A 24383-nucleotide genomic window follows, 5' to 3' on the forward strand; every position below is an offset into this window, starting at 1 on the left:
GAATCATAGCATTCTCAAAGGCCAGTGTTGTTCTCATAGATTCTCTGGGTTTACCACATTTTTATTGTGTCCTTCTCAACATCTGTAGCATCTCATTCCATATGAAGTCCATTGTATCCCTAACAAACGCTTCAATTTCTCTGGTAAAATACCTTCAATGGCTTTGTCAAGGAGGAAGCTTTATTGAATTGAATTAAGGTAAAGGCAGTTAAGGTGCATTAGCTCACTGATAAATGTTGCTGTAATTTCTACAGTATTCAGTCACATCTTATGCATATGTGAGGAGCTTTTGGACTATCTTTAGCCTGAAAATTAGTAAGTTTAAGCAGAAGAGGAAGGGATCCTTTTGCATATGTGCCACAGGTTTTACCTGTGTGRAATAGAGTATACATTTATCCAAGCTTATTGTCTGTTTCCTTTTTAAATTAGAATAGGAAAGCTCTTTTACACCAGACAAAACCTCTAATTACTGAAATTTGGGTAGATAGGTTTATCATGTCTGTACCTGGAAGAAGAAATCAGTGCACACAGAGATCCAGTAAGAACTAACAAAAATTAGCTGTTGTGTGTAAAGTCTGTGAATATTTCATAATTGTTACATAATGTATAGTCTTCAACTGCCATTTTCCTGGCTTGTTTAGCTTTTTGTAGGTCTCAGATGAGCTGTAAGTGAATACATTTAATTTCTTTACAGTGGGTCTCAGAATTACGCTTATTCAGCAGCATGTAGTAGTAACTGGTTCAACATGAACTGCTTCTTAAATAAACATACAAAAAGCCTCACCCAGACTAAATCAATTTTAAAAAGAAAAACTTTAAACCTATGGTTCCTGTTGCATGCTTATTATTGTYTTAGGTTGCTTGTGATATTACTGTGTTGTTGACCAACTATTTTGTTCTACACTGCCTGCTGAAAGGTTCAGATGAAATGGTGAAATTGTTTTCAGGAGASGAAAGCAATTAAAATCATAACCCCAACAGTACATTTCAGCTGATAAAACATCACTTATGCCGGAGATAATAGAATTTGGCATACTCTATTTTCCTGATTTTATTTGCTGCAAGGATTCCAAAGGCTGCAGAGTTCATAAAAGTGTGTATACCTAAGATTAGGCCAGTTTTGCCGTGGTTTAACATACTTTCATCCTTCTAGAAAGTATACAACTAATAAATTGGAGGTATACTGAGAAAAATTGTTGACATGGAAGACCAGAAGTGAGGGCTTATGTAAATGCCCATATAGGTAGGTAGGTAGATAGATTAGATAGATAGATAGATAGATAGATAGATAGATAGATAGATAGATAGATAGATAGATAGATAGATAGATAGATAGATAGATAGATAGATAGATAGATAACTTACTTGGGGAAAAAAGGAAAAATTTGATCTGTGTATAAAACTGGCACGATGTACTTTCTGAAAGCCATAATGAGCTTAGTCAGAACAGCAAGGCATTAATTACTAATTCTTGTATTTTACATATTTGTGTAAAATATATGTTTCTTGAAATGGGTCATCTGCAGAAACACTGCTTGGATTCCAGATGTGTATCTAAAGAATCAGAAGAATTTTGTATTATATATAGGAGATTTTTAATAATAGGAACAGAATGCAAATGTGAATTTTTATATCAGCATGAAAATATTGAAGTATTAGGCTGTAATATCMCAAATTCGATTGTTTTTAAAAATACCATGGACAAGTCTTATATCAGCAATGCAATACAGTGGTATCATGTGTTTARATAATCCCCTTGTATATTTTRCTGCMCCTAAAAATTTTTATCAAAGAGTGATTTTGTTGTGGYTTATGTTTAAATAAGTAAATTTGTGAGGGTAAGAAAGCCATTGTCACAATGGTGRGTTTAAGATTAGTGCATAGAGACACATTGTGCTCTAGGAATTTGAGTCACAAGGTCATGGTTATGCTGAATGWGTGTAAGGAATATCTAGGTGAGTCTGTTGCAAGTTATCAAACTAATCATAAAAAAAATGAAACGTGTTCACTGTGATGTACAAGAGAGAACAATCCATTATGTATGTGAAATTAGTATCATATTCTGTTTTATATACATAAGCAGATTTCTAAAATAGATAATTTTATGCTTTGTTTTCAGTAATATTTCACAAAACATRTATTTCAATATTTACTTGTATTAGACAAAGTATGTAAATAGGCATTGGATCAATAATCTACTGTGGTGGGGTTTTGTAAAAAAACCTGCATTTATATTGATGAAATAATGCCTTAGAAAGAATAATAAAAGGCACAGTAGTTGTGGTTAGGTCTCTCTATGTGGAAAGTTGACAAACACATACTTGAGTTTTAAGAAACCACATTTAATTTTGAAATACCACTACTGACAAAACAGATTTTCAGTGTGTTTCYACTAAGCACTTAAGAAAGTTATAGGGACTACTGAACAATGCCATCACACTGCCTCACCAGGAATGACTTGATCAAAATGGCTTTCCTGTCATCCACATGCCTCTGTGGSTACATATGATTAATTACCTAATTATCTTAATTGTTAACATACTCTGTTGGTGACAATGGCAGGGTATTAACAGTTTCAACTGTATTTCGATTTGGGCAGCATTGGGATTGCACTTTGAAACAGTTTCCATACCTATAGTTTGCACACCTCTACTCTGAGTTTGCAATTTGGGATGTGCTACTTTAGTAGTTAYTTATTTTTAGATTATTAGCATTAAGTTCTGCACAAATTGCAGAATTATTAATTCCTCTGTGAAGACAGCAGCTGTATRCTAAATCAATCTGGSATAAGACAACAACCTTGAAAATAASAGTAGATTGGATGTCATATGCAAATAAGAAGCTTAAGCTTCAATGCAGATGTATGAAATCAATAAAAATAGACTATACTTTGTGATGATAGATTGAAGGGAAAAAAAAATTAAGATCCCCTTGCTCCATTTAAGAGCTTATTTTGAAATACAGTGATAATATAGGGGTGAATTTTTATTAGAATATCAAATGAGCAGTGCACAAAAGGCTGCGTTTTTCCCAGTGTAGAAAGGGCAAGATAATTTTTTTAGTATTTCCCAGTACTTACTAGCAGAAGACAAATGGTAATAGGAGACTGCTCTGTTACTGGTCACTGGTAAAACTGAATAGTCTTAGAAGCCTCCACTCATTTAATAGYTCATAAATATTTTGTTGAAGTTGAGTCTGACTGTTTCCAAAACTCACCTCAAGATTTAAATACTTTGTAAAATCTAGTGTAGTAGAATCTAGAAGAATTCAAAAGGAATGTGATTTACTCAAAAATGCTTTTTCTCATTTGTCAGAAGAATTTTTTTTAAAAAAACACTGTGCTGAAATACAGTGGTAAAAGGATTGGCTTTCCATCATTTTGAAATATTAATTTTTATTCTTTGATAAATTTGAACAGTGGGACAGTTGTCTCACAATGAACTTCTTGGTTGTGYTGGTGTGTAGCTGTTCTTTTTGAACAATTGAATATGACATCCTTAATCCATTCAGTAGTTGTGAATGAGTCCTACTTCCCCACAAGGCTGCTCATATGAACCTAACTGGAAGGGCAATGAAGTCAGTGCATTGATCTCGTATTAATTTCGGTAGATCTGGCTAGATTTAGGAATATATTCATTTACACATCTCCCATTGAATTCCACAAGAAAGAGGCAGATGGGTATATTTGAAGATTTGAAATTAAAATAAAGCTTAGTGCAGACAAAACCAGCAAAATTTAGTCCTTAATTTTGTTAATTTGGATCTTAATGAATATCTGCTTTGTCTGATTTTGACCTTTGGTGATTTCTTTACCTTTTTTTTTGACATTGCAGGAGAGCACTAAATCTAGGAATACTTCGAGACCCTGGATCAGAGGTTGAAGACAGACAATATCAAATAGATCTTCAATCTATCAACATCGGTACTGCTTATTGGAATCAGCTGAAACCAGAGAAGGAAAATGGAAAAGGAGGGGTTTTGACAGAGAGTGAAAGAAATTCTCAAAATCCAGCACTTGAATGGAACATGGCCAGTAGGTAGGGATTTCTTTAAAAAACTTATTCTTTTCTGAAATTGCATAGTGAAAACACTACAGAGAAGATGCACAATGTACCTGTTTATTGAATTAAATAATTCAATACTGGTTTTGCTTTACATTACAAGCACATTTCCATGGAGTTTGGATTTCACGTTTGAAATGCATATTACTGTTGTTACACTGTAGTTATTGTGTAGTTACTGTATGCCTTTGCTTCCATTGTGAGCTCTTCCGTGTGTCCATAAAAATAACTCCAGGGCTGACACTTCAGCTTCTCAGTCGCTATAAGCAGTGAGAGGTTCTGTTTTGGGGGCTTTTTTGGGGTGTAGGGTGTTTTTGTGGTGGTGGTGGTGTGGGTTTGTCTTTTTTTTTTAAATTCTTTTGTTTGTATTTTTACAAAGCTTGAGTAAAACCAGCTTAGACATTTCTAAATTAGAGAGGAATAAAGTAGAACATTTCCTATTGATTCTGAACTGGGTTTTGCGCTTCTGTAACTAAAACCAGATGAATTTTGAGAATGAGATATTTCAACTAAGTCTCCTTTATTGGGTATTGTATATGTGTSTACAAAGCCCCACCCTCTGATTCAATAGGGTTGAAAGACAAAGCATGCATACATTTGCCTATGATTTTAAATGTTAACGTTTTCAAATATAAAATTGGAGTTGGAAGTAAATTGATAATTTGTGAAAATCTGAAATTTTTATTTCAGTTTTAATATACTTTTTATACTTAAAAATTCATATTCAAAAAGTCAGAAGTTGCTTARAACTAAACTTTAACTTATTTAAATATTTTATTTATTATTTATTATTTATTTATTATTTTTAATTCATACAAGTAGCTTAAAACTTTACAGACTCTGTAGCAGTCARATTTCACTTTTCAAACTGGCAGGAATAAGGTCTGATGGCCAAAAGCAAGCTTTCAAAAGTAATTTTGTGAATTTAGAATCATTTCTGCCAGGASATGCCCCTATGCCTATACATTTAGCTATTTATTTTCATGTAAAAATCTTTTGTATCTAATTCGTGCAGAAACAATCTGATTTTTATGAAATGTGTGCACAATTTTATTGTTCCTAAGGTATGATTCCTATCTGAATTTAGGGGTGAGTTCCTAAAAGTGTTATAGAAAAACAGGCAGAATCATCTGGAAATAACTATTTTTGGTTTAATTTTCAGAAAAATGGGAGATGAGAKGGATCAGATGTTACTGAAAGTAAGGCAAATTTTAGCAAAGGCTACATAAGGATGGCACACAGGCTGAGCTTTGTAAGTGATATATTGGTGAAAGGCCAAGAGGGCAGATAAGCTGACTCTGGAGGAGAGCATGAAGGAAAAAGATCTGATCAATTATAAACTCCAGTTATCATTGAAAATAACAGGCAGGAAAAGCAGTTCTACCCAAAGAAATGATAAACAACAAGGAGTCACAGGAGTACAGATAAAAATTTTAACACAGGAGTAGACTCTGTTCCTCGTTTATAGGATCACTTAGCTTTTCYCTGTCTTTTAAGTTTTTTTTAACTCAAATAATTCCATTGAAGTTTTTTATTTTAAATTCTGAGATTCTTAGTCTTAAAAAATGTGTATGACTTTCTAGYTGGGCCTCGATGTTGGACAAATTACCCATTAAGTTCTTTGTCACAAAATCACACATCCCCTGGAATATTCTAAAAAGTAAGATATGTTAATCTCCAAAGGGCTTGTAGCCAATTTGCAACTTAAGACAGCATAGCAAAACCAGCCACTGAGGGATTGGCTTTCCTTTTCCAYCCCATTGGTGACTGAATTCCCATTGCCAGTACACTTTGGGTCTGASCTTTATGGTTATAGATTTAGATAGGAAATTTGGTGGTATTCCTGAAAAGCTAATAAGACAAGAGAGGCAGCTATTACAGACAATCTCGAGTTCTCTTCCGTTTTCTTTTTTTTTTTTGTAATTTATAACTGCTTGGACATGCTTCCTCAGCAGACTTCCAAAATAAAGTTTTATTAGAATACAAATAAGTATATTTGGTTTATAATTGCTTTTGAATGAATCTTCTACTTGAGTTTTAATTTAGATCAGTTGTAATTAAATAGATTAGGTTTCCTTTCTCGTGTGCAACTGCAGTATTTTCATTCCAGCTTGAATTCGTTTTCAAGAAAAAGTATGAATGCTTTTTTATCCTTTTGGTTTTAAATTTTGCACATTTGCTGTGTTTTCAGGGTGTTTGCATTTTTGATTTTTAGTTGGCAGTCCATTTTTCTGTATCTGGGTTTATTTTCTGATTTGTGGAAGTGATGTGCTGAGAACTGGAAGAACCTGCACTGAACTCTGCCATCCCCAGCACTATTTCCAGCATGTGCTAAGAGAGTGGCTGCAGTTCACATGGTGCTTAGAGAGTTTCCAGGGTTAAGATTATCTTAATATTTACTGCAAATACCACAAAATCTTGATAGTTTAACTTAACTATGTCACCATTCTTTGAAATTTTAACCTGGAATGTAATGAATTTTTTTTTTGTGAGTTATTTTAGGGTTAATTTCTTTRTTTGGTTTTAATATACTTCTGTTTGGTTTTACCTAGTATTAGGGTGTATTAGAATCACTGGGTTTAAAGGTTCTTCTTTGAAATCTGTTTCCCTCATTTTTATAATTCTCAAGTCCTATGTAGGGCACTACAGAATCCAGCTTACATTCAGATTTTTCATAGTTACTTTACAGAAGACTTCAGCATAGAAGCCAGCCATTCCTTTTCCATTCCCATTTGTAAAAGCATTACTGAACTACCTAAAAATAAAATTGCATAACTTTTGAACAAAATTATATTGAAATTTAATCTATTAGGGTGAAATTTGGTCTGGTTTTAAAAATCTGCATGAAAACCAAACCACTGTAAGTAGGCGACCTATGGATATCACAYAGGTATCAACAAATATCCGAAGGCTTTTGACAGAATTAAACATTTAAATGTTTGGCAATGTGTGTGGCAATCTTTACACCAAAAGTGAATCCTTCACATTTTGCCATCGCGTCTTCTGGAGTTCAGTTCTTGTGGTACTTAATGTGACATGGGGTTGTTTTTCATTTCCTCCCCAGCCTTTATGTTGCAGTTTAGAAGGCAAGCTGTCATACTCTGAATTGTTGAATACTTACAGGTATTTAGTGTCAAGTTCTTCAGGAGGGGCTGTARGGAAATGCTGGTGTGATGCCTCCTGTGTCTCTGCAGGCCACCCCAAGGAGAATGGGGGAACTGGAACACTCCGCTAGGATGGATGCAGTCTTGCAGAAAAAACTGTCTAGATGCTGTCCTTTACTGAGGATCAGGGATCATAACTCTTTCCATTATGAAATGTTTATACTTCACCATAGATGTTATAAAAAGCTCCCTAATGGCGTAATATATAAAAAGRTTACTGGAAACAATCAGACAGTTCTAATAAGGTTATGTACAAATGAAACCTGTCCATATTTATTCCCTTTACCAAGCAGCATGAGGGGAACTGGGAGTACTTAACGAAAAAATAGTTTTTTTGATTGAAAACTGCTTTTTCAGCTTGCAGATCTCCTCCTCTCTCTCCCTCCACTCAATGGAAAAAACAACAGCCCTGAAGGAAATAAAGAAATATATCCTCTCTTGAGGCCTCGCCCCCATCCCTGTACAGTCCTTCTACAGCTCCCAGCAGCAACTTCTGCTTCCTGCAGCCTGAATAAACTTTGTTTAAAAAAAAAAAAAAAAGTTTAAAAGCATTACTTCTCTGTGTGGTAATGAATTGAGTGTGGCAATATACTGCATTACAGTTTTGTCCTTGGCATACCACCATCTGGAACAGCTCTCAGTGACTCTCATGGAGTACATCAGGGAGCCAATGATCTGTTTAACAAAACTGAACAGAATACCACTGCAAGGATCCTTAGAAAGGTTTCCTGCAGATTTTTCTTTGAATAGTTTTCATTTTCATGCTTTTTTTGGAAAGTTCTTGACAGCTTGCCAAGTTCTAATAAGAAAGAACAGAAAAAAATTGATTTGTAGATCCTTGTRTAGGGAAATAGGGCATTTCCCTTGAATCTCTTGAAATAAAATGCAATGCATTTTTATTCAGTTAYTTATTTTAGTTGCTGTTTTTTGTTGTACCTGAAGTTGTGCATGTGTTCATATTATGCAAAACCTTTCTCATTTAGATGGGGTGCTTTGTTTTTAATGTTAATCCATGGCAAAGAAATGCTGCACAGCATTCTTCATAAGATAAAAATCAGTTTTAATGAGRTGTTACAATATAAAAATAGTGATTCTTTACAGCCAGGTCATATAGATTTGTTCATTATCTAATTTTGATTATTGGATGCTCCTCAGTGTTGTTATACTATTTTACTGCTGTGTGACATGTCTTTGCAACACCTCAGAGAGCTAAAAGGATGTGAATTAGTCATTAGTAATTAAATACCCTAATACATTCCTAATACATTTGTATGTTGGGGATTAGCTGATTTTAAAAGCTACATGGGAAGTCTGTAAGAGAAAAATATCTTTCATAAGTCTCAAATTAACATGCTGTCCTAAATAACATAGGACGTTTTGACGTTACACGTGTCTCAACACTACTAGAGAATACTTTGACTGTTTGGCCTATTTCATACCGATATTTCATACAGTTTTTTCTTTTTCACATCACAAAATTCTCCATGAGAACTCATCTTTCTATAGCTAGTAAAATTACATTATGTCAATGTGCATTTGATTGTCATTCATGTATTGAATGTATACAAGTTTCTCTCTGACTTAGGAAACTTTCAGTATATAAGGGCTCAAARTCTAGATTCAATAAGGTATTATTAGGAGAAAGATATAAATGATAATAAGGTAAACATTTCCAAATTTTACATCTATGTTAAGTTTAGCTGTTACTGTCCACATCTACTGTTTTTTTTGATTGGTGTTTTCCATATGACAGTCATAGTAGTAGGACTTAGTCCTACTCGTGCATTTTCTCAGCTTATCCAGTCTCACATCATCACATCTCCCTAATTAGGGCAACATCATCTCTTTGGCAGTCCTTCCTCYGTGTATAAATTCAATGTGCTTCTGACTGGATATAATCAAATACTGATGGTTTAATTAGACGTAATCAAATGGTGTTGCTTTCATTGTGAAATTCTGCTCTTCACTTTTTTTTCTCTTCTTCCCCCAATATTTTTCTCATATTAATCATGAAATATGTYCTTACTTTGGCAGTACTTCCAGACTCCCTGTCTGTCTACTTGCCTTTACTTGTCTTCTTTCATTTGCTTTGACACATCCACACTCCCTGTTCATCAGACCTCATCATAGCAGTTACYGAGACTGACACATTCAATTGTTCAAAGAAGCTCTTCCTTGCTCACTCCTGTGTGATATGAAGGTGTTTCCTGTGAATATTCACATAGTTATTGCAATGTTTTATTTGAAATCCCTCAAAAAAGTTARTTTCTATTATACTGTAATATAAAAACCTGAAGACAGCTTGCCACTGTATGGMTATTATTACCTATGCTGCTATTAGGGGTTTACTTTTACTTCGCTGTCCATGGGTATGTTTTTTCTTACACTTAAATTGTAAGCCTTTGAGGACAGAGACCATTTTCATCCTGTGCTTCTGCAATTTGGATCTGTGACTATAACCAGAGTTTATGTTACCATGCAGATAAAGCCCAAGTTCTGCACTAAGGCACCTCCAAACCTTATCACAGTTGCTTAACTGCCTTGTTCCTTTGCGTTAGCATATGGTCTTTCAAATTCACTTACTTTTAAGTGTAGATGATCAACTGCTTTAACATCTCTAAAAATACTAGCTTTTCCTTTTTTCCAAGACAAATATATAACAGATGCATAAGTGAACCATGGAATGAATGTGCTGCAGACATAGAGCCATCATTACRCTCTTCACAATCAAGTTTTTTCATAAGCTCATGTGGCGTACACCTGTGTTAAGTTAATGTTGCACTTAGGTGCAGTGTGGAAGACTCAATAATTCAAAGTGGAATTTGTTTCTTTGTTCCTTTTGTGCTCTTTCTCATATCCTCTCTATTATTTACCGTGCTCTGTTTGCCTTCTGTTTGTACTTACAATTATTTTGCTAATACTTTATTTGGCTGAGGTTCAAATTCACCAACAAGAAATTCAGAAAGTAGTAAGCAGAGCAGGACAGGGATAGCACATAAAGATGACTTTAAAAATAAAGTAGCAATCAATATATATTACAAAGAAAGTCCTTTAAGATGCAATGTATTTGGTATCTACTRTTAAGAAATGGGAATATGCATGAGCTGAAAAACAATTTGAACAGTGATTGAAGAGAGCCAATTGAGGGTCTGAAGTTCAACAGATTACTTGCTTTTACAGCTCTGTTCTGTATTTTTTAATTATACTTACTAGTATTTCAGCAAATTTCAAATAGAAGTTTTCTAATGTATAGCTATGCATATTCTTTTATGGAGTTGTTCTGCTGCTTAGCTCTTTCATTCTCCTGAAAAAAAAGGCATTTCTTCTCAACCCATTGAGAAGGGAAAATAGAAATTGAAAACCATTTGGTTTAAATCTAAAAAGAGGGTGATGGCAGGGAGAGAAACAATTGTAGAACTCCGAAACCTAAGACAGTTTTCTCAAGTTGAAGATGTTCACTAGCCACTAAAAAGTCTGACTTCTAATTTGGGGATCTAATGAGACTAATACTGCTTTAAAAGCTGTCATTAGAGATCAACAGAACTACAGCTGACCAAAATGTAAACCCTTGTAAGATAAAATGGTAGTTTTCTCTACTCACTAATTGGCTTACTCTTAAGCAAACTGCACACTTCTTATGGTAGTGTGCAGCCTCCTCAGCAGTGAGGGTCATTTGAGGCAAAAGTTTATTAGAGTTGTGGCTATCAATAATAATAGGTAAAAAGAGTTATCAAAAACTATCTTGATGGAAATAATCTCCCTGGAATTTGAAGTGTATCCTCTTTTAGAGGCTGAACATCATCTTGATCTCATTACAGTTTTTTTCCCTCATCAGAGGGTCTCAGATGGCATTTTGTGGCAATAGTTTATTTGACCCGACCTAGAAGATTCTGGCTATTTGGAATGTGTTGTCATAAGCTATTAGTGATCCATTTATAGGCAAGTTGTGCTTTTAGGCTTACTATTTGGTTAAAGAGGGAAAAAAAACAACAAAACCCCCAAAACTTAACACCCAGCTGGAAAACAAATGCAATTATCAAGTTTCATGACACAAATATTCTTGGTAAGTAAATGTTGATATTTAGCTGAAAAAGCATCAAGAACTTCCTGTGACTGAAGGAGTGAAGGCAGACTGGCATCCCTGCTTTTTCACATAATTTTAAWCATCTTGGACAATAGTTATTAATTTCATGTGGGAGTCCTAGTGTTGCATGGCATTCACTAGGCAATTTTTCGTGAATTTCATTTTTGTGTCAATTTTGTGCACATTTCTTCAACATGGATTTTTGAATGCACAAATTAAAATACGCAGGCTTCAAAAAAGCTATTTTTAAAGTRAAGGACATCTGCAGACAAGTTTTAAAAATACTGATAATAAAGTTCACSTCTTCTTTTTAATTATTGTGCACAGTGCATCAAACAGGAAAATAAGCAGTTTCAAGCGTCAAGTTTGTCTGCCTGGGGGTAGGTTGAAGAATCAAATATTTAGACACACTTTTCCTGTTAAATGAAGATGGAAGTCTGCCTTCAGGATTGGAATTAATATGATTTACAAAAATGTTGTATAATTATTATTAAGGTAGCAAAACTGATATTGAAGAAGTTTTTTGSTATGTGCTGGATGTAAAGAATAATMTGGAAAGTTTTTGCSTCTTGACAATTTATAATGTGATTTCATCTTTTCTTTCTTTTTGTTTCCTAGCATAAGGCGGCATCAGGAAAGGAGAGCTATTTTAACTCCAATTTTAACAGATTTCACCGTTCGAATAACTGCAGCTCCTGCCATTATTTTTACAAAAATTGATGCTGCAGAGAATTTACACCCAGAGGTTAGTACAAAATGTCAACAGAAATAGCATTAATTTTACTATCTGTGTAATCTTAATATTTTACCATTCCATCATTTGAAGTGTTTGGGTGTGTTTTCAAATTGCCAACTGGAAAAAGGTCATGAGCTGAAATGTTCTTACTTTGCTGGAGAAAGAATTTTTGTATTGCATTCAGTATTAAAGGTAGTCTGTCCAAGCCTATTTTCAGTCTCACAAATGGKAATCATTTAATGATTTCCAGCAGTATTTTTTAACGTTTTGTAATGGAAAGGTGTTGAGAAGGGGTGCAACATTRCAAAACATTGTATTCACAAGCTTCTCATAAAAAAACTGAAAATGCAATCTATAAACCATCTATAATAAGAAAGTTGAGTTCTCGTAGCCAGATTTCCAAGACCCTAGGTTGCCACTATGCAYCCACTTCCCCACCTTTGCTATGGCKACTTCCAGGTACTCAGATTGAACAAGCTCTTTTGCCAGTCTGTTGTTCAGCTTGTTAATGCTAAGTCTGTGAAGAAGTTACACACAAAAGGTATTGGCTCAATTTTTGGCATTAGTTTGGAGCTCAAGAACATTTTACATGGGGGAAAGATCAGAAAATTTTGTCAGCTCMTAGGGATAATTTCTCTTAAAAGTTACCTCCTGGGAAGAGCAAAATTGGTACAGGACTGTAAAGCGTATTAGATGTGTATTGCATTATGTGGTGGGTGTGAATTGTTGGAAAATAATAGCTAGTGGGCATAGAAAGAAGAAATCAACAGCTTTATGTGTTGTGTGAAGGGTCATCAAAAGGGCAGAATGTAAAACTGTTTAATGTAAAAAAGAAATAGAAAGCCTCAGTATGGCTAGGATGCATAGAAGTTATTCCATTAAAAAAAAAAAAATCTGAGCTTTGCTAATGCTTATGTTCAAGAATGTCAGTGTTTTCTGTACAATCATTGTTCTTGTTATCTATTCCCTGGATGACGTTCCATCACGAAGGGAGAGGTCTAGTTTAGATTAGAGCTTGAACATTGTACAAACTTCTCATGAGACAAGACAGTTCTTCTACCCTTCTGCACTGGTTCTGTTTTTCATCTCTTTATTGCGTGTCAACAGTGGTGAAGATCTTTAATTGTGCCAGACAACACCAATAACACAGTGGCTATCCAGCTTGGCTTACTGGCAAAGAGAAATCAATTATATTGGCTATCAGTGAGTTCYAGCACATGATTTCATTATAAATCAAGCAGGATTTGTGTTTAAATTAAAAAAAAATGTACATCCTTTTCTTGGAAGAAAAGGAGAATTGGAATCATTGCCAGGGACACTCTGACAGCCCACTGATACTAGCAAGAAATGGGAACAAAACCTTGTGCATGAGATGCGTTTCTCGCAAAGTTTGCTTTTACAGTTATACTGTTGAAAGCCATGCAGAGAAAAGCCACATCCTTTAGAAGTGTGACACACCAGTTTCTCCTAAAAAAGACCAAATTAATGCTGTATATAATGTTATATATATAATGTTATGGTTAAGTAYTGACTAGAGCAGAGAAACACAATGCAGTTACATAGAAGCTGAAAATTATTTCCCCAGTAGCTGTTACATAATATTTACCTTTAATTTGTTCACAGGAAATTTTGGTCTGTGGTCATTCTTTGGAAGTGAATGTGACAACAAATTTGGACTTCTTCCTCAATGTGGCTCAAGTACAACTTCTTCAGCATCTGGTACAAGCTAATATGGTTGGACTGGAACCTTCCAGTAGCACCACTGAGGTAGGTTTTTCCCTRGTTTGCAACTGGATTTTTAAAAACTTAATCTGCAAAGTACTGTAGCTCTGAGCAGGTGTTTGTAGCATCTAGAAAAAATTGCATAGTCATGAAATACATTTTTTAGTGTTGTTTATATGGTCAATTTCAAAATATATTCTGACACTGATTTAAGAATATAATGTGTTATTTTAAAAATAATATTATTCAGTAAGTGTTACTATTTATTTTAGTGTTTCTTCAACATCTTATGTACAAGGAGAATTAACTTATATAAATGGTGAAGGAAACAAATTTTAAAGTAGATTTTTGATATTATCTGGTGTTAAACTTTTATAGAATCTTTGGTATTTTCTTTTGAATTCACATCCTACACTGTCCTTCACTAAAGCTAGTAAACTATAAAATTTTCCCTGAGCCTGGTGACCACTACTAACATTAACTGTCTTCACTCAAGTCTCTAAAATTCAATCCACCTCTGAATATTTTCATACTTYCTTAGTGAGAATGTTGGTAGGTACATCATGAGTAATCCTTCATCTGAACAATTGATCTTTCCTTTTTCTCTGGAATATTAGTCATCAGCAGCCATCGTTTTAATTTTGTGATTCTTYATTACTGGGACTTCCTATCACAGTTTATGTTGAGAGCCAATCACTGAGACAGACTGKTAAGTTTAAATTTTACGCTTATGGGCAGATATTAAAAAAAAAATATTAAAGATAAGGAAAACTTTTGCCCTAAGAAAAAAATGTATTTCTTATCTTCAAAACCAGGAATCTAGTCAGGCTGACAGCATCTTTAAGATAGTAGGAGTTAATATATGACAAAGTACTAATTSCACTGGAGTGGCTGTTTGGACCTATTGAGGTAGCTCCACGAATAGAACAAGAGTTAGGGAAGGAGTTTTAGAGCAAGACACAGTCAACTATTCCAAGAATCTAGCTAGTGGGAGACCTGGTGAAGATTTTTTTCCTTCCTTTCCTGAATCTCACAGTTTCAGCATTGCACGTGAGTTTGGGTGGAAGCAAGAAATGCTTTAGAGCAGCCAAGCTATTTACATTCCTCTCTCTTCACCCTGTCAAAACCCCAGAAGTTGTTTGTTTGTGCTAATCTAGGCAGCACATCACCCCCCACTCCTTTATCCCTTCCAAATGATAGAGACAAATAAAGGGCATTGTTTCATTAAYATTTGGAAACATGAAAGATGAAGAAAAGAAATGCAGTGTATTTTTCTTTTCCTTGGATACTTTGCAGATACAGGGCCTCTTTTGGATATGAGTACTGTAAATTATATATAGAAATAYCTTCAATAAATTATTTGTAGAGTACCGTTTTCCCATTGTCAGTGGAATGGACAGAATCAGAAGATTTGAATGGATGCCAAGAATTAAATTTTGAGTTGGCTTTGTGCATAAGTTCTGCATGACTTACTTGGACCGTACAAACTTAAAAGGAATTTGCTACAAAATTTCAGAAAGTCTTTTGTTGGCTACATCCTGAGATACTTATTTGTTCTTCTCTGATATCTCCCTTCCATCACTGAGGTCTCCTGTAATGAATAATGGGAATATTTCTGGCTGAAGGCATTTGCCTTCTCTCTAGTAAGTCATAGATGTCTGGATCTACTATACTGGAAATGTAGACCTTGGTTGGTTACTTTTTGTTTAGTTCTTCTTTAGTATTGTGTAGCTCCATGTGCCTAAATAAAGCCACCCCACCTTCTAATATATGCATATTTATTATTATTCTCATGGTTCTTCTTTAGTCAGCAGAAAGAAACATAATACACTGATTGTATGCTGCTGTTTTTATCTTAGTGAATGAAACCAGGAGTTTGCATATAGCTCTTTATACTTCACACCTGCATATTATTTCATTGTAAGAATCAAAACATTATTTAGATTGGAAGACACTTCTGGAAACCATTCCTTTGCCCAAAAGAAGCCTAATGTCTTAGATTAGTCTTTTCAGCCTGTGTTCAGTCAAATCTTTCTTTGCCTGAGAGGAATGACCATCTGAATAATTGTCCTGTGCTTAATTACCCTTGCTTTGGCATATTTTTGTCTTTATATTCATTCCAAATTTTGCTTGATAAAACTTTCAGTCATTGTCTCTCAATATTTCACAATACATTTCCGAGATTAAATCCGAGATTACATTCCGAGATTTAATATTCTTTATAGCCATGCTTTAAGTAACTGAAAACAGTAATTTGATGCCCCACCATCATCCTTATCCTTTTTCTGTCTAAAAAAAACCCTAGCTCTCTCACCCTCTCATAAATTCTGTGCTTTAACCTTTTAATCCTCTTGATGATCCCCTACCTGTTCAAGTTTGTCAGTCTTTTTCTTCTGCAGTTGAGCTCAAAGCTAAAGACAGTACTCTAGATGTTGTCCCACAAGTATCTCATCGTCTCACCTCTGATTCAGTGGCTGTGCTGCTGCTAAAGCTTCCCAGTRAATTCTCAGTCTCCCACACTACAGGGACATCCTCCTATCACATGTTCCAGTTGTCAGTCACCAGGACTCTTGTTTGTTTCTGCAAAGCTGTTCTGTAGCATTGCCCTCCAGACAGTTTTTGATTTGGGATTTTACCATTTGGTAAAATGTCTGGAGGGCAATGCTACAGATTCACAGGATCATTTAGGTTGGAGGAGACCTCTGTGATCACTGAGTCCAACCTTTGACTGGTCATCACCTTGTCAGCTGGACCATGGCAAGTGGCACGGTCCAGGACTCYGTGTTTACCTTTGTTCTTCATGAGGTTTCTGTTAAACCATTTCTCCATTTTTTCAGTGTCCCTCTGAATGGTAGCCCTACCACTCAGTGTATTAACAATTCTGCCCAGTTTAGTGTCAGCTTTTCTTGGATATGTTTTGTGTCATTTCCAAGGTCTTTGATAAAGACATTAAAAATGTTCAAGCCTTGAGGAATGTCARTCAGTAACTGGAGTTTAGCTATACTTTGGAGCACTGACCATTGCTTTCTGGTTTTACTGGTTCAGTGTGGTTTTTACCCACCTGATAGTTCAGTTCCACACTTGAGTGTTTGAAAAAAAGTCAGGTGTGGAAGACGACATTATCTTGGTCAACTTTGCTAAGGGCAAAGCATACAGTGTCTAGTACTCCATCTTCAGAATCAATCATCTCATCACAGGAGGCAAACAGGTTGGGGTAAGGCATGACAGTCATCAAAGTGGGAACCCCTTGTTAAACGGTGTGATTTCCAATGGACTATATTTGGTGGTTTACAGGGCAATTCCGTGAAGATTAGTGTAGACAAAAAAAAAATAAAGGGGTGATGATTTATGGGTAAATAATTTTTTTCTTCAGGTGTTTTAATATTCTGTAAAAAGAAAAAAAAAAAAAAAAAAAGGGGTGATGATTTATGGGTAAATAATTTTTTTCTTCAGGTGTTTTAATATTCTGTAAAAAGTTTCATGCCAGGTCTCCAGTGCTGCGGTTTTACTTATTATAAGCCCTAGCTTTATACTGTTTTATAAATCTTTGATGTACAGTGAACCTATTGTACTGACTTCTTCATAAGGTATAGTCTATTACTGCAGAGAATATTGCTTTGATCTCCTGACAGCTTTAGAGTAAGGACACATATGTGGTGTTTGATAGATTACCTGAGGGGCAAAGACTGTTRCTGCCTTTTTGTAATTACTCACTTTTTCAAAATTAATATATGCCAAATTCTTAGAAGAGGAACATATAATACCTACACGTGGAGAACAGAAACAAAAMTGCTTAGAAATGGAATGCAAATATRAGAGTGAARGGTAGTTAATGTCCTGATTTTGTTCAGKGATACATCTAATATTGTAGGTGAAACGTTCATAAAAGGGCCAGGTTTCCTCATTCTTAGAAGAATTTTTGATATTCWGCTAGAAGTATTTCCAGTACAAATGCTAACTAGTTTTACTGCTGATCAGTGATAAAATTGATGAATTTTCATGGAGTTCATTTCTTCATCTGGCAAATCTGTTTCCTGGTGTCCGTCACTTACCACCTGGAGATTTTTGGCAAGACTTATTTGTCATACTGTCATTTAGAAGTGGAAAACACAAGAACTCCTCTTTGAAAAAGAAATCAAATATAGAGCAACACACATCTTGGTCTTCTGCTGATCATGTAGGAATGTGTGGATAACGTTATCTTACTGGAAATCAGTGAATGTTACACTCCTCAAATAGGGCTAATGAGGTCATTACCAATTTTTCTTTTACTTCCCAATAAGCTTAAGATTAAGGCTAGACTTTTGAAAAAGAGATTGATTTATAYACAAATAATTTAAATTTGTCCTGAAGAATGTTCCTGTCTAATGACTATCAACACTGAGGGCATTGAATGCAAAGGACAGTTATTTTGTATCTTCCTTGAAGAACATAAAAGGTACTTTGAAATGCTTACTTTTATTTCACAATATCYCTGTGAGGATTATGGCTCTAGATGGAGAGAAGATGATTGCTTTTAAAGTTCTTGAAATGTCTGAAACCTTTTCCCGATGATGTCATCGAAAGCCTTCACCTTCTGTTTCCAATGGTATATATCTCCTTATCCCCTCCATCACAGTATCAATCACAGGATGGGTGAGCACAGTGGATTCTCTGGTGCAGCCCTCCTCAAGCAGGGTCATCCCAGAGCACATGGCACAGGATTGTGTCCAGATGGTTCTTGAATATCTCCAGTGAGTGAGACTCCACACCCTCCTTGGATAATCTGTCCCAGTTCTCAGTCACACACAGAGTAAAGAACTTTTTCCTGGAACTTCCTGTGCATCAGTCTCTGCCTGTTGCCTTTTGTCCTACTGCTCAACAGCACCAGGAAGAGCCTGGCTCCATCCTCTTGAAACCCTCCCTTCAGCTATTGATAGACATTGATAAAGTCCCCTCTCAGTTGTCTCTTCTCGAAGTCATTCTTAAACAGGGCCAGCTCCTCAGCCTTTCCTCCTAATTGAGGTCCCCCTCATMATCTTCACAGTATTCCAYTGGACTCACTCCAGGAGCTCCACATCTCTCATGTGCTGAGGAGCCCAGAACTGGACACAGCACTCCAAGTGAGGCCTCACTGGAGCTGAGTAGAGGGACAGGATCAACTCCCTCAAACTGCTGGAAATGCTCTTCCTAGTGCACCCCAGGATGCCTTTGGCATTTTTGGCCACAAGAACACAGTGCCAGCTCATGGACAGCTTGTTGTCCACCGGGACCTTTTCCATGGAGCTGCTCTCCAGCAGGTCAGCCCCATCCTGTGCTGGTGCCTGGGGTTATTCCTCCCCAGGAGCAGGACCCTGCACTGCCTTTGTTGAATTTCAGATGGTTCTTCTCTGCCCATCTCTCCAGCCTGTCAAGGTCTTTCTGAAGGGCTGCACAGCCCTCTAGGATATCAGTCACTCCTCCCAGCTTTGTGTCATCAGTGAACCTCCTGAGGAGCCATCTGCCCCTTTATCTTAGTCAGAGATGAAAAGTTAAGCAAGACTGGATCCAGTATCCTCCCTTGGGAGACACCACTGGTTAAAGGCCTCCAGCTAGACCCTGTGCCACTGATCACAACCCTCTGGCACCTGCCATTCAGCCAGTGCTCATTTTGCCTCATCTCTATTTCTCAGTTTATATAGTCTTGTTTGTTTGTTTTCTGTTAGCCCAAATGCATGTTTCCAATAGGCTACAAGTCTGTAGCTATCCTATACAGTCTGAAATTCAGATAGGTATCAGCTAATGTACTAATAAAAATAGCATAAGCTCTTTCTTGAAAGAATAATAGCCAAACTCATCATCTTTTCCTTTAATCACGCTTATTGACAAGTTTTTAACTTCAGTGAGGAATGCAGCACGTAACAATCAGTTTTTGAAAATATGGAAGTATTTTCTGACAATTTAAATAGAAATGAAAAATTTGTGCCAGTTTTAGATCCCTCTCAGACCTCCCCTTTCCTTTCCTGGCATTCTTTAATTTCTGCCTAATTAATGAACAAACCTTTCCAAGTTCATCAATGTACTTGCTATTATTATGTCTGTGTGTTGCTAGCCTTTAGGATCCAGCAGGTCTGCAGAGATTTGATGCTTAAGAAGTTGGTTTTCCCCCCAAAATACATGAAAAAACTTCTTGTTAAAGTGCTGGAGCAACTGTGTTTTCCAGTTGAACTGATGGAAGTACAGACTCACTTCTGATGGCAAAATGGTCCCACAGAGAATGACCTGGGACTTGAAGTGTCTGATTGGAATTTTTCTTCATAGCCGATACATATTTCAAGTATAATTTACAGTCAGAGGCAATAGGCTGTGGGCACAAGCTGTCATACACCTGGGGGAACTGTTGAGCAAAATGGGGGAAAGCTGGTGCGGGCAAATCTTTGTTTTCTTTCAGAAATTCTAGGCATGACCTGCTGGCTRATGGTTTCTGCTTCGTTAAAGCCTGCTTTTAGGTATTTGACCTTTGAGCRCTCTGCCTAGGCTGCAGAAGCACTGGCTGCAGCAGTGTTTGTCAGCTTGGCAGATGATACTCTGCTTCTAGACCTGGCTCATGGCCAATCCCAGAGTAAACCCCATCAGGTGTGACAGGGTCCATAGGGCAAACTCTGTGTTCTGATGAATTGCACCAACAACCCACCAGCTTCCTGAATGAATGATATTAATACTAGGGGGAGCCAGAAGCTTCGGCATTTTATTAKTTTACCACAAAAATCATATTTGGAGTCTAACTAATATAGATATTGGATATTTCAAAKTGAGTAGCATGTTAATTGTGTTCATCCCAATAATGGGAAGGGATGGGGAAAGTGTAGATACCCAAACAAGTTAAATGAATGCTTGAGTGAGAAATAACACATTATTAATGTGAACTAATTAATAGCTGAGAAACATSCAAAAGGGCGAAGGCACAGAAAACTCATCTATAGAATCTGATTCCTTCCTAGCCAGTTSCTAGTTGGCTGAATTCAACTGTGTACTGATTTTTTACATTAGACACACTGCAATAATATTTTCAGAAGATGTAAGTCATTCTCTGTTGCTACAGACGAGACTTAAAACAGCTTTTCTGATATGTTATAAAGCCCTGTAATATGTTGGCTCAGGAAGTCTGGAAGAGTATGCTGAAGAATTATTTCTCTGTGCTTTCTTTAATTTATTTTTTTTTCTTGAAGCATCCATTTATGTCTGCTCTTAGAGAGCAGGAGTCTAAAAAGATCTTTGTTCTGACTCAGTAGGACTGTTATGTTCTCTTGTAGCTTATTTCTGTTTGTGGCAATCTCATCAACCTTCTGTTGTTGCTGTAAGTTCACTGTAAGATAAAGAACATGATCAAGCAGGATATACATAAAAAAGTGCTGTTATAATTGCAGTGCACATGAAATTTGAAGGAATGATAGCTAACAGAGTTTATAGCATTTTTTTCTTGCTGCTGATGCTTTAGCAGAGCAAACTCTTGAGTGATGAGCAATTTAATTACACTTTAGTTAAGGCTATTGATTGTGTGAAGAATTAACTTTTTTTTTATTGAAAACAAGCATGAATTTGTTTTCCATTTGTATTTTGCTTAGAAAAAATAACAGTCARAAAACTGGTAAAACAAGTTCCAGATAATACTACTTAAGAAGCCAGACAGTCAAAGTGTGAAATGGCAGATGCACATGTTGTACAGATGTTGTGTTGACTGGTTCTTATTCTTATGGAAAGCTTGTGTAATTGGAAGTATTTTTAGTATGCTGAAACTTTGAGAAATTGGCATTCCCTTTTTGCAAGTTTCTTTTGAAGATGAACAGCTTCTTTTGTCTTAATTTCTGAAATTTAAGATAATCAGTGTTAAAGAGCCAAAAGAGTCTTGGGTTTTATATTTTATATAAATCAGTTGAATTTAGATTTGTCTTGATGTCCTAAAACGTGTTGGCACATTAAAAAAGCTAATGTTGTTTAGCTGAGGGTTTAAAAACCTTTTTCATTATGCATTTTTCATTTGTTGTAATAAGTGAAACAGGGCAAACTTAGTCTATGGTATTAGTAATGTCCCAGAAACAGTGGGTATGTGGACCAGTAAAATATTTCTCAGAGAATTTTATTCTTCATGCAGCTTACACAATTACTGATCAGGTCTTTTGTACCTGCTCAGTTCCGTCCATGTTTTAGAGCTTTGAATTTTCATTCCAGGGAATAGCAGGTCCCACAGCATATAGTACCATGACTTTGATACCCTGGGCTATGAGATGCTCTCTGGTGGATCTTCACCATCGTAATTGAAGAATCACAAGTTTATTGCAGCTGGTGTTAATATGTTTAGTTTATTGATAAAATTGTTGGCAACAATCTCATGACCTGGGATGTATGGACTGCATTTTTGCATGAATAATCAGTAAAAGTAGCTTCCTTTTCTTTAATGACTGTACATTTCAAAGGTTGTGCTATTATAAAACTCCTAATTAGGTTACAAAATGTAAAGTTTCAGTTTCTGTTCTTCAGGAATGAAGAACAAAGTAAAAAAAAAAGTAACAAACTTTGGATTATTTAGATTTGAAACGCTTAGATTCTCAAGCAATTTGACAAGGGTTCGCTTAAAATTAGGCTTGGTTATTCTCACTGTGTTTGTTTTATGGATTTGCAAACAATGGAATATATCCAGAGAAGGGTTTTCACAGATGAAAATGATTGTAGAAAGCTGTAGTTTCTAAGCACACACCACAACTAGATCTCCAGAGTAGCTCMAATTTGTGTCACTGGAGTTAGGAAATGTCTTATGCTTTCATTCCTGCATAGTGAGGCCACTTCTGTGTGCTTCAGATYGAGACTGTGCCTTCCACATCCCAGATGAATTTGTAAAAGACAACAACTTCCATTATCTAAAAGCTCACAAAGTTTTGATAAGGAAGAATTGCATTTCATGTCAATCCATATGAAGTCCTTAGAATGTGAAAAGGGAAAATTGAGAAATAGGAGACAAAGGAAAATCTGTTTTGCTGTAAAGCTATGACCTTTAGTTTCTCTCCTAGAATTACAAGGAAAAAAAAAAGGTTACAAAATGATTGTTGCAATAAAAATGGCTCTTTGAAAGATCTTCATGCTTAGATTTTGGAAATAAAAAATTAAAGGGGGAAGAAGTGTTTATAGTCTCTCTTTGACATACGTAGCTAGGAAAATCTTTATCTTACARTGAAGTGTCTCTTCAATAAATGTTTAGATATTAAATTTAATAGATACTAAATTTACAAGGTAAAGAATTATTAATATAGTAAAACCAGACTTGAAATTACAGAGTCAAAATGTATTTTCTTTTTGCTAAGAATGAACTGKTTTTTTCTGCTGATTTTTGATGTTCACAAACGCACAAACTGTGTGGGAAAAGAAGTRGAAAGTTGTATCCCATAGCTATTTAAACACTTCATGATTCAAGACCAATTTCCATTACATTTTCCTTAATGTTTTCTGTGACCACTTGCATTGAGGTGGTAAGATGTTCATGCATATCAAGACTTCACAAAAAATGTAGCTGGGGAGGAATTTACCCAATACAATAATCTGCAAAGTTCATAAATAGCATTCTTCCAAATCTTCCTTGCTTCAACATAAAAGAATATTTAAYGAAAGATACAAGTATCACACTTGAATACCTTGAAGATTCGTATCAATAGTGTCTAAAGACTCCCATGCTGGAACAAATCTACTGGGAAAACACCTCATAGGGATTGTTATTTTCTGGAAAAAAAAATTGTAACAGCAAAATAAAAAAGTTACAGTGAGACAGAAAAAAAAAAAGCAAACAAAAATCTTGAAGTGATGGTTTTCCTAAGTTGTCATCAATACTAATAAAAAAAAAAAATTAAAGTTAAAGGAAAAAAAAAAAAAAAAAGCAAACAAAAATCTTGAAGTGATGGTTTTCCTAAGTTGTCATCAATACTAATTAATTAACTCAGGTTTACGATTTTTTTTTCTTGGTGTTTTCCAAGTGTTTTAAAATAGAGTATCATGGGTTTACATGGGTTTTAAGTGCAAGTCAGGGTTCAGTCCACTTTTTTGTCTTTTTTAGCCTAYAGTACTTGATTATCTGAACCAGACTTTCTCTCTGCTCAGTGAATTGCATTTATTCTACTACTGTGTCATACTACCCTGAGTGAAATAGTCTAAAAGGCATAAACATTCTGTCCAGTTTCTGTGTTGCATACCCTGCCTAGCCATATTTTGAAGATAATTTGTGCATTATTTTTWTTAACATTACTTTTAGTATCATTGTGCATTGTTATCCAAGTAAAATAATAACTAAATGGTATGTAAAGTTAATTTAAAACTTTACCATTTCTAATCATTTAATGTACTGACCAAAATAATCTGAATTATTCATTGCAGAGATAATAAAAACACTGCTATTAAAAGGATCCAAAAATCAAACTGCTTTTTTGATTAGAACAGGTGTGAAAAATCATATTGGGAAAAAAAAAGAAAATTATAAATTGTGTAAGAATTACTATAGTTTTGCCATAAATTGCAAATACAGATGATTGTTGACATATCTGCAGGACAAAATCACTGRAGTCAAAGGTGGTGGCTTGATCTCACCCTGAAGAGAAGCAGTGTGAGAGAACATGTGC

The 24383-nt window shown here is 35.4% G+C and overlaps 1 protein-coding gene across 8 annotated transcripts in view; it reads left to right on the plus strand.

The window, feature by feature from the left end:
• The window catches only part of VPS13B (vacuolar protein sorting 13 homolog B), a 423643-nt gene that overhangs the window by 268578 nt on the left and 130682 nt on the right, over positions 1-24383 (plus strand). For all 8 annotated transcript variants that reach the window (XM_057366267.1, XM_057366269.1, XM_057366268.1 and 5 more), the window contains exons 31-33: positions 3834-4037; positions 11928-12054; positions 13669-13812. In XM_057366267.1, the coding sequence (XP_057222250.1) occupies positions 3834-4037; positions 11928-12054; positions 13669-13812 (475 nt within the window). The remainder of the gene's footprint in view (positions 1-3833; positions 4038-11927; positions 12055-13668; positions 13813-24383) is intronic.

Source organism: Malurus melanocephalus, unplaced genomic scaffold (genome assembly GCF_030028575.1).
Source record: "Malurus melanocephalus ecotype Western Australia unplaced genomic scaffold, MMel_1.1 scaffold_62, whole genome shotgun sequence".
NCBI classification, from domain to species: Eukaryota; Metazoa; Chordata; class Aves; order Passeriformes; family Maluridae; genus Malurus; species Malurus melanocephalus.